Source organism: Zonotrichia albicollis, chromosome 3 (assembly GCF_047830755.1).
Source record: "Zonotrichia albicollis isolate bZonAlb1 chromosome 3, bZonAlb1.hap1, whole genome shotgun sequence".
Lineage (NCBI taxonomy): Eukaryota > Metazoa > Chordata > Aves > Passeriformes > Passerellidae > Zonotrichia > Zonotrichia albicollis.
In genome coordinates this window covers 48,548,678-48,569,578 of record NC_133821.1, presented here as the reverse complement: position 1 = coordinate 48,569,578, position 20,901 = coordinate 48,548,678, and the positions used below count along the sequence as shown (strand labels likewise).

Genomic DNA, 20,901 nt, shown 5'->3' with positions numbered 1-20,901 from the left:
CATGATCTTTTAAGGTTGAAATCTAATAATTGCTTTGATTGAATATTAAGACTGCAGTGTCCTTGCTCTAACAAATATCTGTTGGCTGATTACTGCTTCACTAAGGAGAGAGTGTGCTATTGAAAATTCAATTAAAACAAAACAAAATCCAGATTTTTGTCCTTTAAATTACATTGCATAAAAAGAAAGTGCGGAGGGAGAAGTACTGAGAAATAATGTAAGAGAATGAAGGAAAACCACTCAACATAAAGGAGATCAGAAAAGAAGTGGTAGAAGAAAGCATGGGAGAATGAGGGTATAAAGAGCACTAAAATCTCTGTAAAGGAGTCTTTTGCAATTAAAATGAGTATAGTATTTGCATATAAAAATGACAATTTTTAAATATTGTGCAGATACAAAGATCAGAAGATACAAATGTAGATACAAATGCATCAGAACCCTTTCTGTTTCTCCCAAATGGATTCAACAATCTGTCTTGACATTTCACTGCAGAGATGGCCAACCTAATGATGCTACATAGAATTAGAAAATTAATTTTTTGACAGACTACTCACTTTCTGTGTAGGCTGCTGCTTATGTTCATTCATGACACTGAAGAATTAGGCGTGGTTCTCCAGAAGGTATCACTGAATAAAGAACAATTTTTCTTGCAAGGTGTATTGTGGAAAGATCAATACAAGTCTTTCTTGAAAGACCTTTGTTAATGATAGGTCTTCCAAAATCTTTATAAATTCTATTTCTGGCATAATATTTTGCTTTTCTGTTCTGTATTGTGAAAATGCTGAACAAGGTGAAAATGATGAAAGACATCCTGATTTATCATGTATAAACCTTTCACAAGATCCTTATTTACCCTGCTATCTTCTTAGACACACATTCTGGAAAGACTGTCTAAGAATCGCCTCTGGTGAGGACAGAAAAGGAGGAGAAGCTTCTGAATATGTGAGACCATAAAATGGTCTCATTTCGGGCTAAAATGGCTAGCAGTTTTTCTGTTTTGTCATGAATGGCCACAACAGTTGTGAGGTGTTCCACAGGCTTTCTCTCAAGTCTATCTAAAGTCAATAGTTAAATGTCTTTTTTGGAAAGAATGGAAAACTCATACTGAATCTACATCTAAACCCAGATTTAAACTAAGAATTAAATTACAGAGATGAAATAGTATCACTCTTCATCAATAGCATAATCTTTCCTGTCTCTGATTATATAAATATTTTAGAGTAGCTTGTTCATGAACTCTCTGTGATCATGAAGTTTGACCCTAAATCACTACATGAAGAGTGTGTTTCAGCATTATCTGCGCAAGTGCCTCTTAAGTGTTGAATATTCTTAGTGCTTGATTTAGTAATGCTCCCTCTGGAGATTTTTTACTTTGTGCCAATAAACCTGACTTATTTAGAGCTGTTGGCTCTGGTCCACTATTTCTTTGTTAAATGTTTAGCACTTGTAAGTGTTGTGACCCTTTCGGCAATGCAAGTAATCCTAATTCCAGCAATTTACACTTGTCAGTTTGCCTTAAACTCCATTACTGCACACTGAAATTCTCCACAAAATGGTTTGGAGACCATTTAACAAATAACGAATTGGAGATAGAGAGATTTTGTCCATTATGTCACAATTAATTATTTATCACAATTTTGGTTTTGTGTTACAGAACTGTGACCTGGCCCAGCAGAGCATTGTTCATATTGTTCAGAGTCCACAGAACAACAGTCAGAACAAGGAGAAGACAGAAGATAGCTGCGTTGGAGGTGTTCTAAAAGCCTTGAAAAGAGAACCTGAGAGTTTAACTCGCATAGATCTCAGTACCAGCATCCTCCCATCAGTCTCTGCAGGGTTGGCAGTTATTCTGGATCCCGGAAAAAGCAGTGCTTCACCTCCCGCTGAAAAATCAGGTAATTCAGGGACTTAGTACATTTCAATATACATTTTTAATGTATCTTTTTCTTTCTTAGGATGAACAGTTCTAGTTCCATACAACAGGGAAAAAGCCCCTAAAATATATGGTTTATTTTATTGCTTACACAAAAAATACAACAATATTAAGATGATGAGCATCTAATGTGTTTTCTAGAAAAATAAGTTTGCTTTGTGAATAAAATTAGTGGTTCCTGTGTTGTTCCTGTATCTAACCTGTATTATGCTCATATTTTTATAAATTATTGTAAAATGGCAAAACCCCCAGAGGTTTGTGAGAAGGCAATATATAGTCTCTGTAAAATTTCCATTATAGAAGTTTCCTTAACTAGAATGTTGGGCAGTTTATGCCTTGCAAATGGCCCTAATTCCCAATCTGTTGGGATGCTTTCATACCCGTACATTTTATTAAAAAAATATTTGCAATCTATTTGAGATTTATTAAAGCTTTGCTGGCACAACACATGATGGTGATGATTGGTACTATGGACATTTTTAATTTTTCATCCACCAAATGGTTACAGAGAATATCTTCATTGTGAAAAATAATCTGAGGTACAGGTTACTGCAAAATGATCTTACTGACCCTCTTGCCCCAGTGAAGATACATCATTCTGTGCAATACCAGATACTGGTGTGATTTATCATAATAGTCCATCAGAAATGTCTTTTTATAAAGAACAGTACATAAATAGCATTTTTGCACAGTGCAGAAGGTAATAGCAAACATATATATCCAGAGTACAGAAGATAAATTGTGAATATGACAGAGATACCTCTGTGACTAACCTGGCCACAGAAATCATCTTGCTTAACCAAATGGCTACTAAAACTGTTAAAATAACTTCTAAAGAATTTATTAAGTAGCTCATGCAGAAAATATACAATCCATAGCAGGGTCACTGAAGTATTCCACAACTGACTTGGTCAACCTCTCACTGACAACTAATGATGAATGAGTGTGGTTTAGGAGCAAATTAGTACCCAGCTTAATGATCCACATCTCCCAATCTGAATGAGTAATGAGATAAGAGGGGTGCATGCTGATTTAAATCTGGTAAACTAGGGACAGGTCTTCAGCCTGGGCTTACTCTCAGATGAAAGGCAAAAGTGTCAACTTCTAACATTACCATGAATTTACTTTTTCATTACTGTAAATATGTAGAGGGATTTCATAGCTGTGCTTGACTTTACAGACTACTCTGTATATGTGCAAGGACTCTTAAAATGTGTCATGTGACATTTTTATCCTCAGATTACAAACTCTGTGAAGCTAAGCATTAACTGATAGGTGTCTTCTATTGCAGCAAATATTTTCATGGCAGAATCCATGAGGACAAAATGCATTGATAAAATATGTGGGCTAGTTTTATCTGTGATTAAATTAAAAAGACTTTTTATCATAAAAGAAAAAAAAGAAGACACACTCTGATGACTGATAATTCTTTGTGGAAGGATGTCAGTTATAAGTTCTTTTTAAAGGCCTGTTAACTTCTTTCCTTGTTTTGATCCTCACTATTAAAATTTGTCCTTTTGTATGTTCAGCTCCATCCCTTTGTTCAATATGGGGAACTATATTTTTCCTTATGGATTTAGGGTGAGTTAATTTGTAGTCACTTAAAAAAAAAAAAAAAAAAAAAAAAAAGAAAGATTATTCCAAAGATCAGTTTTGCAGTAAACTTTACTGTGTAGCAAGGATTTCCTTTGGCATAAATGAAATGACTAATAGTAGTGGGAATGAGTGGTTTAAGAAAGTAGGTACCATCATTGATAGCTGAAATTACAATTTCCAAGTTCTTGTCCTAGGAGATGAATGGTTGTGGACATCAGTCTACAGCATCAACCTTGACAGGTGAATGAAGTACAATCTTTATTGTTCCATGTATACATGACAAATTTAAACATAAAATTTAGAGACAAATGTTTAATGTTCAATTATTTGATTAAATTAATATTGTTTAGTCAGATGTGCTGCACAGCTATTTCATAATTGCAACAGTAAACACTGAGACTGTAAGTCTTTCTGAAGCCTAAGTTATTTCTATTTGTTCTGCTGACCCCATGTTCCTGCCCTGATTTTATTTGCCCTCCTTTGAATTCTGAGGAAAAAAGTTTGTAGTAATTTTCACATCACAAGAGCTTCTCCCAGAAGCTTTAGCAGCATTTGACTGCTAAAACATTATTTTTGAAGTATTTATGTGAATGCTTAGAGACCAAAATTTCACCAGAAAAACCAGGAGGGAGGCAACTCATGTTATTCTGTACTGCTATTATATAAGTAATATACTTAGGTACCATGAACTGCTGCACTTGATGAGACAAAAACCCTTATGGCCTGGCAGAGTGTCCCCACCCAGGGTATCATTTGCTCCTTGCAGAAGCATGGAACAGGACATCCTCCTCCCAGCTCACCCTCACTCTTGTGTGAGTAATGAAACCAGCTCCTAACTGGTCTGGAGATGCATCTTACTTGCACTGTAGTTTTTAGACTACAGTGTGTTTCTCTATGAGAAATTCTGAAGTTTGAAAGTCATTAACAAGTTGAAAAAAACATGAAAATGAATCCAAATAATCTCTTCATCAAAGAATTCCAGGTTTCCTGTCTTTGCAGACAAAACTAATAGAAATGCCTTTTCTTCTCAGTTTTTGTTGTCGTAGTTCTTGGAGATTTTGTTTGGTTGGTTGGTTGTTTTGTTCTTGTTTCCTTGTTCTGAAACCATTGCATGATTTCTAGTGGACTAGAACTAGAAAATGGACATGTAAAAAATCTCAGCGCAGGACTTTCATTCTACTTCACCCCCTTCTAATTTGCATCTGTCCAAAATCTGGGACAAAGAGGTTTAATAAACACAATATAAATAAATGTAAATAATGTTCCATAATGGTTGCATGTCAGTAAGTACATGTATAAGATTAAGAGATAATGGTTGGACTCAATGACTTTAGAGGTCTTTTCTAACCTTAAGAATTCTATGATTCTCTGATTTCTACTTGAAAAACAATGAATCTGTAAAACATAAGGGTTTGTCTGACTCATCTGCTGAATATGAGAATGCATCATGATTTCAGATTCAAAAAAGCCAATAGACTATTTGGAAGTATAAACAGAAAACAGAGTGGAGTGGAGAAAATTTTTTTTCTCTGCTTTTGACACTTGCATAATTGAAACCAATATAACTCACTGTTTTGATGTCTAAACTGTGAGAAGGTTCAGGAAAGAGTCATGAGAATCCTACAAAAGTACACATTATGATTGGTTTATATTTGTTTTGGCATCTGTGGATTGGAAGTTTGGTAATCTGGGAATATTAGATTTTACCAGCTGTTTTAGGATTTTAGCTCTCATTGCCTAGAAAGTGCAAGCCACTAAATACAAATACCACACATGGATTTTAACTTGCCAGGAAATCAACCACCAATGCAAGCTATCCTAACTTACAAGAATTCTCCACATTTGTCCATTTAAAAAAATGTAGAACATTTTTTTCTGAAGCATGAAGACAGGACTTCAACCTAGAAGTAGTATGGATGGTACTAGGCAGGAAGTCAGACTGCAGAATCCCATTCCCTCCCCTTTTTAAATGTATGACTGATGTCAAGTAAATTTTTAATATGAAAAAATAGAGTTAATTCAACAGAATATGTTTGCTGTAAGATGACATTGTTACTTACATAATTTCCAGGTTACTCAGCTGGTTTATTATTTTGTCTGAATCAAGTAGATGTGGTCATCATTACTTAAGGTGTTTTATTTTTAAATTTAAAATAAATGTTCATCTGATCAGTTCCAAATAAAAATCCTGGTGTTCTTTTGGTAGATTTTTACAAATGCCTGCATGTAAGTCACCTCTGATTCCTTATCTTTGCATCTTCTTCTGTTCACAGAAGAGTTAATAAAGTACTGGTATATACTGACTTAGGTGTGCCGGGCTGTAAATTCTAGCAAAAAAAGATTGATTATTTTCCATCTAGTTAGGACATGCTTTACCAAAACTTAATATATGTTTAAACTTCTTGTTTTTCCCAATAATACAAGTATCACTTAAGGCAGATGAAACTGTCATTACCAAAACCTCAGTATTGACAGTGATGCATGAAAGGATGAACTGGTGCCCATTCCATGTAAGTGTCTGATTCCATGATAGAGCCAGTAAAAAACACTTTGAAGGGAAGGCCACAATTTAGAGCTAGCCACATCTGTTCATACTTCTGAGGCAAGCCCTGGTACCCATATCAATTTAACCATTTCAATTGCTGACATTTAAATATAGTTTTTGAATAGTATTCTGATGACTATGTGTTAAAAATTCGTGTGCCCTGTAATTGATATTACACTTTATTACAATTCTTTTACTCCAAAAGCCTAAAAGGATAAGAATTTTTGTGTCAAATCTGTTTGAAGTAAATGAGCAGTCTAAACTCCTGAAGTACTGTAAAATTACTTCACAGTTTTATAGACCTTATAATCTCTGATTAGATTCAGGTTGGGCAGGTTTATGGTGTACATCTACCTCCCCGTCAGCATGGGGTGCTAGGGTGAATAGCACTGCCCAGTACTAACCTGAGAACAACTGCAGCTATTTCTTATCCCTTTTTGAGAATTTCAGCAAAATGTGAGCACTCATCCTTTCAGAATGGCTTCCAGTGTGGAAAGAACATTTTTATTGTCACTCAGAAACATGAAGCTCTGACCTAATATTTGCTTTTCTGTGTTACAAATACGAATATCTAAGAATTTACTATTCCCTTAAAAGAGGTGAAAAAGGATTCCTAAAATTCCTCGTGTCATTGAACTGCATTTTTTTTCAAAGGAAACTAATCAGCATAAAGATTTTTTTCTTTTGGCACAGGTGCAAATATTTTGTGGCTTAATTATAACATTAATTAATTAATTAAATATACCTTAGGTCCATGATATTGTGATTCAGTAGCTTGAACAAGGAAAAACAGTATTCTATGCAATTTAAATTTAGTAATTAGGCCTTTTTTCCTAGAGTTATCAACATTTTGTTTTAAAAACAAATTACCAGAGTGCCTAAATGGACCTTTCTTAAATTTCTTGAAATATAAATACAGCATTTCCTGGTGGTTGCATGACTCTTATGATAGTCTTCTTTCACAGACATCCATTTGAATAAGATTCATATTGCTGGACAAGAAAAAGTAGTAAATTACTTAATATGCAACTAATGTATTCTTTCAGTAGACATATTCAAGTAACTAGTTAGGTTACTATTTATTTTGGGATTTGGTGCCCTGGCAGTTTACTTTTGTTGTATTAGGATTAAACTACTTTTAATTTAAATGAAAATGCATCAAGCAGCTCCCTGTTATTTACCCTATATTTGATTCAGATTTTTATAATATTTTATTTTACAAACTTTTAAATATTAAATACAATACTAATTTGAGGATCAATTTACTCTCAGAAAAGGGTAGATATTAATTTACTTTTTTAAGAAATGCAGAACAGAATACCAGGTCAGAAATAATAAACTAATCCTGATTTAAAAAAATAGTTTCTGGGAAGCGAGGCTGCATTTGTCTTCATCACACACTGTAAATTTACTGTATGTACAGTTCTATTTTAAAGTTCAAAACAAATTTTTACAAAATTCCTGCACTGAATTCCTGCGCAGGTCTCTCTGTGCTAGTGGTTCGGTCTGGCCCATTGTTAATTGCTATTACTGTGCCTTCATTACATACATTAAACTGTTGGACTTTGACTGTTACGCTTTTTATTTTAAATTTGCTGTCAATGTACAGTGCCATAACCTGATGCCATGTTCATTGCAGTGATGTGTTGTAGTCACAAGTGTTGAGTTCATTGGGCCTGAGAGCTCTTTTAAAAGAGAAGCTGGAACTAAAGCACTTGTCTTCCTTCCTCTCCATTTTTCCTTTCTTATTTGATAAGTTTTATACTTCTTGTCCTAGTCCTGAATCTCCTTTGTTCTCCTCACTGCTTCCATTGTTTTTGTTTTGCTAGCTACCTTTCATGTGTGTTCCATACCTAGGAGATGTTGTACCCATTTGCAGTCCCTCATGCATGTTTTGTTTTGTTTTGTTTTACAAGGTTTTGTGATGTGAATGCCTCCTAAGACAATGATGTGTGCAACTACACACCTCATTTTTGATTAGGTAGTCACACTGCTCACATGATGCAAAATTTTTGCACATTGTGCCTGACTAGATTGTCACAGTGTTAGAACATGTTTTGCAGAAGTAGCATCTTTTAAGTATGTGCATCTCAGGTCTAAAAATCCTTTTGCGTTAACAGAAGAGTATGGCATTATCATTTTCATAGTGTAAAGAGACATTGGATTTCATTTTAACTCAATTGCAGTAAATATTTCCTACATATTGAATGAGAGTTTTTCAAAAATTTCAAGTTCCCAAGCTGTTTCATAAATATTTTATGACAGAAGATGTTGAACTGTGATCCATGTTTGAATCCGCAAGATCCAGAAGGGTTTTCATTGATGATCCAATGAGATGGTGGTTAGAGTGCTCTAGCTCTGCTTGTTTTTGGCTGCTAAAATATATTGCAGTCCTGGAGTCATGGAATTGTTTAGGTTGGAAGAGACCTTTAGGTCATTGAGTCCAAAGGTTAACACATCACTACCAAGTCCACCACTGAACTATGTTCCTAAGTGCCACATCTGAACTTTAAATACCTCCAGGAATGGTGACTCAATTCCTTCCTAATAATAAATTATCCCTCTTGATGCTGTACTTTCTTGGATTATGCTCTATGAGAATGTTCAGAGGAACATACTCATTTTCCCCTAGGAAAATGCTTCCTGTTAAAAATAGGATGTTTCTGAAACTGTACTGTCTTTTTGATGCACAGCAAAAAAGAAGTTTTTTGGGTACAAACCAAAAAACCACAGAATTACTATTATGTGAGATCAAATATATTGCCTATCTAAATCCACTTCTCCTCTTTTAATACTTTCCTATTTTGAATACAATAATTCAAAAGAAAATATGTTCTTATTACAAAAAATTTTATTTAGAGAAGGAGTATTCCCCTTTTCAAATAATCACCCATGTACCCCTGTCTGATTATCCTTCATATTTGTTATCTGGGCAAGTTGACAAGATTGGTAATGGTATTTTCTATTCTGACCTTCATTGGAAAAAACCAGTCTCCAGTGTCAATTCAAGGCTTGATTGGAGAAGAGAGTTTTCAACCCAGAAATTAACTCTTTCTAATTCTTTCAACATTTCTTTTAAGAGAGTTAAGCTTAAGAAAACTATTCTACTTCCAGTAGGGTTATGAAAATTTGTCATTACAAAGTCCTTGGAAGTTTGCTCTTATGTATATTTTATCTTCTTTTAGGGTTATTAACCCTTGACAATTCACTGCAGCAATACTTCCAGATTCTATATATAAAAATTGATATCCCCTCTTCACCTTCTAGCAACAGCAGAAAGTGATTTTATAAGACATTAGCATAATGGAACCTTTTCAATAAAATGATAAATTGAGCCCATTTCAGAAAACACAACGCACACTTGATAATTTATTGCAGCCAGTGCCATGCTGGAGACCTCATTCATATCATATGCTTTTAAGGCTGATGAGAATAGTGCCATTTTCCCATCACACCTTGCATGTCTGTGAAATTAATTTGAGAGGAAAATTGTAAAAAATGCTCTTTTCTAATAGAGGCTAAAGCTCTTCCGGGAATGTTTATCTTTACATGACATAATTGTCTCTCATGAATGTGTCTAATTACTTTATTGTTTTTAAAGACGCTTCCATGTTAATTGAACAGTGGCGTTTGCTGACTCCCTTGTGTCAAGGGGTGAGGTGGAACAGAGTTTTGTTCTTGGAATGTATTTTTATTGGTTATGAGAGACAACATGGATGGACTTTCTTTTGCAAGTGCATCACTTGCATCTTTATACCCCCAGCTGGAGGTGATATTTGTAGGTGGAAAATGTTCTGTACTCATAAAACTATGCATTGTGTGTTTTCCAGAATAATTGTTGGCATTAATTTATTACTGATGATACTAAGAAAAATAGGAAAGTAACACTTAGGAATAATCCCTTATGTATAAAAACATTGATAATAGAGTTTTAGGGTGATTCTTTTTGACAGGAAGAGTCCAATTATAAGGCAAAGTAAAAATCATAAATCATAGAATGGTTTGAGTTAGGAGGGATCTTACAGGTCATCTAGTTGCAATCCCTCTGCCATTGGCACCTTTCAGTAGACCAGGTTGCTCAAAGCGTCATCCAGCCTGCCAAGGTTGAGGCATCCACAGCTTTTCTGGGCAACTTGTTCCAGTGCCTCACCATGGACCACATCATTTCTGTTACGAGCTCTTAGCACTCGAAATGACAGGAATCAGTCTGTGCTCAAATCATGTGCTCAGCATTCATTAATGTCATTGGAGCACTGTGCACACAACAAGGACATTGGGAGAGCAGACCTCTTAAAAAGGCTTGGTCTACAGAAAGTGATTACATGGAAGAGATTAAGAAATTCTGTTAATAGCAGAAGGTAAAAATCGCTTTGCAAAACTCACCCTGCTTTCTCCTTATAAATACAAATTATTTCAGTGGGACTAAATTTGAACTTCGATGAAAGAAAAAGATCATTGTATTTGGCAGGGGAAGACACATTGTCTGGTGTTGGTTTGGTGTTTTTTCGTTGGTTTTTTCCTTTTGTGTGTGGCGTGTCCTTGAAAGCCACCATGTTTGCTAAGCACCATGAGCTGCTTTCCAAGCTTCCATGATGCCCTGCTGGTGCAACAGTCAGTTCTGTGGGTCTTGACATTTACTTGTCAAGAGAGGAATAGAGAAAAAGAAACATATGGGTATGGAGATGGGGTCTTTGGGTGCAGGGTGAGGGAACAGAAGGGCATTGTGCTCCAAGTTGAGCCTGTTCATCTGTCCTGGCTTAGGGCAAATTTGTTAAAGAATCTGCAAAGGAGGGCCCCTCCAGAAAGCAAAACCCACACGGCCCGTCCCCCCAACCGGTTCGGGAAAAATTTCCTTGGAGAGAGGTGGAAAGAACCTGTTTATTTGACAGACACAGCATCCCCCCCAGCACACAAAATGAACAATACCCGATGACACCGCTCTGAGAAAGATGACAAAATCAGAAAGTCTCTTTCGGGGGATGGTTGCTCTGTTCTCAGTCCCTCCGGCGCTGGGGCAGCTGCTGCAGCCAAACCTTCGGTGTTCCCGAGTCCCAGTCCGGAGTAGGTTTGAGATGGTCACAGAAACAGGAGAGGAGAAACAGTCCAGGAAGGGATGTAGACTTTTTAGCTAGAACTAGCTAATAAGCAGAGGCGAAAGCAGAGCAGAAGCAAGAGCAGAAAAGGGAGCAAGCAAAGCAGCAAGCTAAGCAAGAAGTGAAAAACAGCTCTGTGTACCGCTTTCCTCTGTGTCCCTGATAAGAGAAACCCAAACAAAACTTCCACTCTTCAGAGCAGGTCTTAAAGGCACAGAACAGATGAATGGGGATACAAGCATCATAACGTCACCACAGGACATCATCATATACTGTTTTCACTGATGTTCAGCTTCCTGCTACACTGCACAACTTGTCAGGGATTTTATTATAAGCCCCTGCTTTTATTATAAGCTTCTGGCTTTCAGTGCTGGCTGACATTATCTTATTGCCTTTTTGCTATGAAGGTGGTTTAACCAAAATTGTGAAAAAGATCAAAAGTTCACTTGAGCAACTAAAGTAGCAGGAAACACAGCTCATCCTTTTGTTCACCACAGTTTGCTCTTTAGCTTTGTTACAGAATAAATATTCAGCATATATTACTGGAAAGAAACTCAATACTGGCAACAGTTGGTTTCTCATTTAAAGATGTATCACTTGGTAACTGAAATTTTTTCTGCTGCAACTCTTCCCTAATAGTTAGCCTCCACTAATTATTTTGGGAGTAGCTGATTCAAACATCAGTAATGTTTTAAGTGAAGTCTGTGCTGGAGATATGACCCAGTAAAGATCAAAAGTCCCTGATTAACATTATCAGGGACTTTTCCCCAGCAAATTTTAGTTCTCTTCAAAAGAATGTTGCGTTTATTCTAATAAAAATTAAATAAATAGCAAAACCTTCACTATCTTCAGCTGTGAAAGATCAAAATTCCTGATTTAGTGCAGATTAGTGATCATGGATATGCATTTTAATCCCTCTTGATATCCAAAATGTGATGAATAGCTATATATCCTGGTTTCTAAACCTCACAGCATTGCTCACAGCAATTTCTCACTTATTAAAAGCATAATGCAGGAATGTAACAAGGGCTGTAGCTGAGCTAATATTTGATTCATCTTGAGCCATGTCTTCTTTATAACTCTAACCATTGTGAAGTATTTAGGATAGAAATGTAAAAAAATCTGTTTCAAATAGAAATGTTATCAGTCCTCAACATTTTCCTTCTAATCTGTAATAGAAATTTTTCAAGTATACTAAATCTAGCAGTGTAAATGTGAAGAAACACATTTTGTGTCTGCTATCCAGGCACAAAGATCTTTGTTTGACCAGTAATATGTAGATAAATAAAATATCTTCATGAAACATTGCCATATCTAAAAACATCTAGCATTCTCTTTTCTGCAGAGTCTCTTTCATATTTCATTTTGCTATCCCTATTCTCCTGTAGCCCCCTCTGGAGTCTCCTTCTCTGGCTAAATGGCTTATAAATATACTATAAATAGGGCAGAACTGTAAGGTTGATTACCTCTGGCACAGATATGTAGTAGAACAGGAATCTGCATTAGGTACTGGAGATGTAGATATAATACCTTTATTGTTTTCTAGATTATCATAATTCTTCAAGAGAATCAACTAGAGATCAAATGCTTACTGATGAAGGAGGTAGGGAGCATTGGGATGAAATCTTTTCTCTTTATAATTTGCAGGAATGTCTTCTACTTTATAGTGTGAGTTGGGAATTCCACACTAGAAAGGATAACCCCTCCAACACCTAACTGTCAAACTGTGAAAAGCATTGTATGGAAAGAAAAACAAACCAGCTTTCTTAGGTTTATGTGAGATGGCAGGAGGGGAACAGGCTTTTGTACAGATTGAGAGGTATGAAGTACATCTCAAGTTGAATGTACAAAACAGTCTTTAAGCATTTCTGTTTAACTTCAACAAAACCATTCTACAAAATCAATTTGTTTAATTGATTGGCGTGGCACCCCAGGGAATAACTGAGTTCAGCTGGCAGCCTGTGGTTTGGAGTCACACTAATTGGGAGTAGGGAAACGAGCAGCTGCTAAAGCTCTGTGCTGTTCATAGATAGGGTGGTGAGGAGTGGAGGCTCTACAGGTTATGTGGTAGGAAAGCTAACGTGGGGCAGAGAGTGGTTTCACAAACTGACAGGTTGAAGAATGATAGCAGGACTTGGTTAAAATTAATCCAGCAGAGAATTGCTATGCGATCTAGTCTCTAAAGTGCAATGAACATTTCATACTGATGTCACATTTGAAGACACTGCACATATAGTATAAAACATGTAATATATATGTATGTGTATATATTATACATACATATATGTATGTATATATATATGTGTGTGTGTATTATATACACATATAATAATATGTATAAACATATAATAGATAACACGTATAATAACTGATGAAACGACATGGTGAATGAACCATAGGTATATTGATAATATCTCTTACTGAGAAGGCTCACGGGGCCAACAAATTACTGCATTCTCACTTCATCATAGCTTTGCATTAAAGGAGAAAGGGGTAATTAAGAGTTAAAGTGGCACATATCTACTTAGAAACTTCAATATTAGCTTAATTCATTCTGATAGGGAAGCTGTTTGATTCCTTCTGGATAATAAAGTTAGTTTTCCTGTTGTTTATGAAAATGATCACGCCAACAGGTTTATCTGGCTGCAGCCACCCCAAAAGGTCTCTCCAAAGTGAAGTGGGAAAAGGTCATGAGCTGAAGCTCAAAGCTTTCCTCTGTAGAATTATGCATCTTGGCATAGCAAGAGGGGGGTCACTACACCATAGGTACCACCACCTCTCTGTGAGAAATTTTTAGATGTGTTGAGGCATCTGTAAGAGTTGCAAGGATAAGATTAGTTGGTATCACTGTTTCAAAGTCTGAGACTATTTCAATGCTTCTTATCAAATAACAGACAAAGATGTTCAGCAGACTGTACGTGTAAACATGTCAGTGAGGATTACTATGATTCCATTTTCTGCACATTTAACTTTAATGAAATGAATCTTGCTGCCTTTCAGCTAATCTGTGGAGGGGGAATTCTGTTAGTTAATGCAGAGCTAGAGGTGCTTTGACATTTAAGCTCTGAGCTTAGAGTGCATTCTGCCCTTCCCTTTGTCTGTCTTTCTCTCTTTTCCTGAAAAACTTAATTCCATGTTTTTCTTCCTCTACAGAAGGAAGTTAGCTCATAGCATGCGTCACAACCGAATTGCTTTAAAAAGTTCGTGTTTACTGCTCATTGCTTAATTACCTAGGCTGATTTTAATAGCCTGGAAAAACTGTATCCCTTCTTCTCAGACCCTTTTGGTCAATGGTTTAAAGAGATAAAGAAACTTCTTGACTTAGGTTTGTATTTTCAAAACTGTCTTCTAAATGCAAAAGAGTGTTTCTGCATATCCAACATTCCAGTTTAGAGTATATGCGAACAGAGTATGTTAAATTCTAAGCTGACCTTTTTCTTAGAATCATTCCTATTCCTTACAGTATAGTTCTGGAATTGCATTATATAAAAGTGATGCAAACCATGCAATTATGTTGAGACAAGAGAGCATGGTAAAGTGCCATTTTCACTCAATCTTTTCCATTTTTCTGGACAAGACTTTAAGAGAATGATTGCCAATATATAACTTTTCTAATGTAAAACCAGCTAAGGAACTTCCTCATAATATTACTTTTATTGAAATAAGTTACTTATATCATTAAATAACACATTTCAGAAACTAAATAGTTCAGTTTTAAAAGTGCTGGTAGTGATATTTTCTGTCTTCATTGAAAAACATTATATCAACTAAGTTATATATACATCTTTCCTGAGCCATTTTCCTTCTCTCCTTTGTTTCTAAATAAATTGTCATTAAAATTTTAGTTCTGTGGAACCTTCAGAGTGTGGAGCCTGACATGCAGGGCATTGAAGATGAAAAAAAATATTACAGATCATTTGAAATGGCAGTTTCTGTGGTACACTGTTAATTGTGCAATGTTTTGTGACACACTGAAATGTCAAGAATAAAACCACTAACAAGTTTTTTAGTATGTTAATGGACAGCCCTGTGAGAGATGTATCTGTGGAATTTATGAATGCAAAGCAAGATAGAATTGCACATGCTACTGAAAATGGAGCTCATAATGGATTTTTAGAGATTTTGTACAGCATTGTTTTCTGGGATTTTTTTTTTTTTTTTTTTGTTTGGTTGGGTTTCCTTCTCAATTCCTCTCAGTAATTCCTAGCACTCAATTTACTTTTTTGATTGCTACTGAGCATTGAGCTGACATTTTCATACAACTAGCTATTATACCCCCAAGTTCCCGTTTTTGTGTGATAATAACTAGCCAAAACTATCACTTTTTGGCTAAAATTATTTTTCCTATGTATATCACCTCACATTTATCTACAAGGAATTTAATTTTTCATTTTACTGTCACTCAGCATCCTGCTGAGTGTTTTTTCTGGTTGGCCAGAAAAAATGCGGTTTATCTGGTTGGTCCTAATTTTTACTACCCTGAAAAAAATCGTATCACTAGCAAACTTTGTCACTTCACTGTTCATTTCTGTTTTTCTGATGGTGAATACTCAAGTCCTGGAACAATTTTTTGGGGGACTGTATTGTGAAAACTGATCATTTATTCCTGAAATTTACCTCCTGTATTTTAACTATGTATTAGAACACAAGAGAATTTTGCATTTCATCCAGTAACAATATAATTTATATTTTAAAATTGCTGAGAAAGGGGTTTTTTATCACAGAATCATAGAATTATGTGGGTTGGAAAGATCCGTAGAAATCATCTAGTTCCAATTGCCTTCCATGAGCAGTGATACCTTCCACCAAAGTTGGTCCAAGCCCCATCCAAGAAGGCCTTGACCACTCCCAAGGATAAAGTTTTAGTACCTTGAATAAATCAATTGCCTTCCATATAAGCCTTGCTACCTCATTATGTGATCCTTGGGTGCTCTGAAAAACAAACTTTTCCTGAATATAATGATTTGGGGTGGCAGACTGTAACACAGCTAACAGCAAGAATGTTGCTGCTGGTTTCCAGCCTTTCGTAGTTGTAAATAATTGAGTTGTAATTGTAGTTGAGTAGAGCTGTGGTTTTTGGGACACGGGAAGCAATTAGGGAGCTAATTCAGAGAAGCAAGTCAGTAGGAATAGCCATTATTTTGACTTCTTCAGCCTCCCTCACTGCATGGGCGTTTAGCTAGTTGTGTCAAAGGCCAGTTGTGAAATGTGCAGTTGTGTAAATTGGGTCAGACTTTTATTAAAAGGGCTGTGTGAGAAAGAGCTGCTGGAAGCCTTGTCAAAGGTTTTTACCTCACACATCCTCAGTGAGCTCACTGGCCCAGGAGTTACATTTAGGCTCAGGTCCTTTCCTTTTTGCATCATTGGGCTGTGTTTATAAGTGTGCTGTGTCTGGATGTTTATCTTGTATATTCTTGTTTTTCTGGCCTGACGTGGGACCAGCCTTGTCCTTATGGACTTTCTTGGTGACCACTGGTTTAATTTTTAAACATTTCTTAGTTTATTTGCTGAATCTGTGATCGGCTGGGCCTGCTGCTCATACTGAAGCCTGCACTGCATGATCTGTGCAACCCAGGCAGATTTCTGGAGCATCTTCACTTCTCTTCATATGCTTAGGCTTAAACTGAGAAGTCGCTGCCTTCAACTGCAAATAAACCAGGCCTAGCCAGCTCTCATCACCACAGGTCACACTGGGTCCCTTCAAGGATGTAAAAAACAGCTCAAGTGGAGATTTGTGGGAATATTATGATTGCTGCATAGTGGTTTCCTTATGCACAAGAAGTACATTTTATAGGAGACCTTTTGACACTCGTAAGTCTTGAACACTTAGTTGCTGTAGCACTGTTTTTCTCCCATGTATTGTTTGCCCAGCTTTCAGCAGTTTCATGAAATTTCTGGTGTGTTGTTTTGTTTTGGGTTTTTTTAATTCCATGTTTTGCTGTCTGGCAGAATCATCACAATTGGGTTTTGGTGGCTTTTATTTTTTCCTCTTTTTGAATCCTTCACTCTTTATTGTTAATATGAGCAATAATGTTGAATTTTGCTCCTTTGTCTGAAAATCAGAGAGAAAGCTGAAGGAGAGGAAGATATATTGTGAGAGGTAAGAGAAAGATGACCTTATATAGAGGTCAAGAAAGGGAATGAGACAGGGAAAAGGTAATTACAGAAGTAAGATGGGTAAAAAGATAATGAGGGATGTGGGTGAAATATAAAAGAAAGTGGAGGTAAATTATACTGGGACTCAGAAATGTGAAACAGATGATTCTTTCATGATAATGATTGGAAGAGAAATCCTAATATAATAATGTCCTAAATTTCAGTAATTCCAGATAGATCAAATGCTGTGCTTTTTGCATTTTTAAAATTCATAGATGTCTCCTGGTTGTTTTTTCTCACACTGAATTTTTCACTGAAAAAGCATTAAAAAAATAAGTGTACCCCATTGTCTTTGTCAAGTAACTTCTGATACTCCACTTCTTAGACATTATACCCTCTTCAGCCAAATTTCAACTCTTCTTAATTTTTTAGTCCTTGTAACAGTGACAAGACCATTTCTTTTATTCTGAATAGCTGTGTATTCCACATACTTTAATTACCTGAGATCCATAGACATTCTGCAAGTCCTGTTTGAGTATCAAGAAAGAGTTGTGGTTGGCTTATTGGGGTTTTTTTAATTTATTCTATTTCATATTGTTATCATTCTTCAGCTCTTAGTCATGAGTTCTTTTGCATGGCATCGCCATGTGGGGTTCTTCTTCCCTAATTTTAGAGGTTTGCAAAGTAGATATTTCTACCACACCTTGTAGTTCTAAATCCCCAGAAAAGAGAAACAGACCCTTTTAGACACAATTTATCTGACATGGTTGTATGCTCTTATATCTACTTTAAGATTAATTGAATCAAACCATAAAAGTGTCAATTTTTCTCACTGTAATATATCACAACCAGGTTAGATAAATCTATCTGTTAAATAAATACCATTTTCATGTTATAAATTAGAAAGTCATCATAAAGAATAGGTATAATCTAGAACAGGTAGAAAAATTTATAAATGTGTGCATCCACATACATGGGTCTGGAGAGGAAAGCTACGTGGTCTGTGATGTCTTTGCAGATAAAGAGAATTGGTTAAAGGACAAAAGTTAAAGACAGAACATACCAGTTGTATTTTTGCAAAATAAATGAGATCTTGTAAGTAATTTCTCTTTCTTTGGGTCCAGAAATGAAATCTACATTATTTTTTTTTAAACTTAGCTTTATGTGGAAATTTTCACTAGTTGGAATCTTCCGGGTTTGTATTTCAGACATTTTTCCTCCTACTGTGTTGAATCAAACAAAGTCCTTAAAGTGAAAACAGTTGGAGGAATACTTATTTTCTTTCTTTTCTAACTGTGTATTTTTCATTATGTAGGTGCAAATTGCTAAAATAGTCTGAGGTCTCTGACAGTCAGTCTATATTTTACAAATTGCAACTAGTCTAAATGTAAATATAATGGAGTCTGAAACAATGCTAACTTTATGTAGTTTTCAATCTGTTGAAAGATAGCTGTGTCCTGTTTTAAACAGGTGATTATAGGAAAGACTCAGTAATCAGTATAATCTATATGAAAATGCAGTTCAAATGAGAACAGCAGGTTTTCAGCTACTAATATCCCTATTTAGATTTTATTCACTTAAACAGTCATAGAGATGATAATGGGTGTTTTGACTGATTAGAGATTTCAGGATCAAATCTATAGTCATTATGACTAATGTTTTTTCATTAACTAGTCATGCATATCGAAATAATTGGTCTGTGCTATCACTAACATGTACAAAGCTCCCTGTGCATGGTCATCATTAACAACACAGAAATGAGGAGGTAATTCAGGTCCTAAGGATCTTAAAAACCTAAATGGGGAGACAGTATAAAAACACTGGGATACATATCAGAGAAAGCTACTTATTCTTTTTATATAAAATGCTAAAAGGGGAAAGAGTTTTAAGACTTTTTTTTGGTGGTATGATATTTGTGAGGAAATTATCTTTGAAGAGGTAGAAAAGAGAGAGGGTGTCTCATTGGGGTGAGAGGACAGGTCCTGACACAGATCATAAATGAGGGGCCTCTTGTATTCATATCATCCTAACTTTTTCTCTCTCTTTTTTTTTTTGCCTGTAAAGACAACTTAATTAAATTAACTCCATAGAGAAAACCATGAAGCATTTACCTAAAACTAGCTTGTAATAAGTGGCTTTATATGATATTTGGAAGTGAAAACTGCAAAATAGAGATTGTTTTCCCAATTCTCACTAAAGGTGTACACCCAAAAGGTGTGTGCCTCATACATTTACTTGTGTGGTTAGTTCTGCAGCAATTTTAGTGCTTACTGGCACTGTGCCATAATTACATTCTTTATTAATATTGATGTGTCAGAGCTGGTGCATAAGACAGATTTCCTTGTTCCTGTGTCTTTCAGTTTCTCTTTGAAAAGGGGTCCAAGGGGATGAAGTCTCAGCCAAGGGCCATGGTAATATAGTCAGTAAAGAGCTTAATGCTGGCCATCAGTGTTGTACTGTAAGCAGACTTACAGCATTTGCGTTTTTAATTAAGTCTTTGTTTCGCCTGCTGATGCTGCTCAGGACCTGCACCTAATGATGTAACTGCACTTTGTGAGAATGTGATCAGCACATCTGCATAAAATGGTCAGTGAAAATCTCCACTTAACGCATTCCTTCTAAAATCAGTGCATTCCTCTTATCACATTGTGCCTTTCCAGCTTCCTTGCTATTGCAGATATTTCTGAAGTTATTCTGTGTCTCTGAATAGATCTGTGCTGCTTAACTGCTCCAACCCATTATATTATAAATTTGTTTCTTGTGTTTCAAATTTGTGCGCAGGGAATGTGTTTGGGGGGACTTTTTATATTCATGAAAACTGAAAACAAAATTGAAAGTGCTAAGAAAAATGAATATTGAGCTAATGTGGTCTATTTTTGCACAGAGCAAATATCAAGCTAATGCATAAGATTTATCCTCTAGTAAATCAGCAATATGTCTCATTTTAGGCCTCTCCTATGACTACTATTTTTTACTGCAGTATTCAGTCATGCTGATTTATGCCATACTATCCCATGAATATTTTGCAGACTATTATCAATAAAATAATTTTATCTTTTGGTCCAGATGGAATGAGCTTAGAACACAAAGCAGACAGAGAGCATGCTTCCTGCCTCAAGTGTTTTAATCCTTGAAATAAATTTTAATCCTTGGCAAAAAAATGAGACAGGGACACAAGACAGCAGGGAATGGAGGACTGGATCAGGAAAGGCATCAGCCAATTAACAAATTATTTTATGCTGTAAGGGCTCATGTACTCATAAGATGGCTCTGTTTAACTGGAAGGATTTCATTACAGTCACACCAGGAATCAGTTTGGAGTGTAGGAATGAACGGGACAGTGAGCACTGGTGTCACGGAATTACTCAAGATGAGTGTGAATAGAAGCAGCAGTTCAGTAGTCCCATTAGACAGCTCACATAGGAAATTGGAACAATGGGAGAGGACTGGTGATAACAGAATAGATAACAGGCTCTGGTCTCACTTTCTGTTGAGACCAAGTCAGGAATAAGTGGCTGAAATCATCTTGATTATTGTGGACCTCTACTAGCAATAACATTCCTGCTTTCTTCGCTTTGAATTGTGCTAAAGGCACTGGCCTTTTACTCTTATTGATTGATCTGCTGGTCCTGCATAGA

General features: G+C 35.9%; 1 protein-coding gene across 1 annotated transcript in view; it reads left to right on the top strand.

The window, feature by feature from the left end:
- Positions 1–20,901, top strand: part of PRKN (parkin RBR E3 ubiquitin protein ligase) — a 678,920-nt gene that overhangs the window by 212,318 nt on the left and 445,701 nt on the right. The window contains exon 3 of the mRNA XM_014266682.3: positions 1,655–1,895. Coding sequence (XP_014122157.1) covers positions 1,655–1,895 — 241 coding nt within the window. The remainder of the gene's footprint in view (positions 1–1,654; positions 1,896–20,901) is intronic.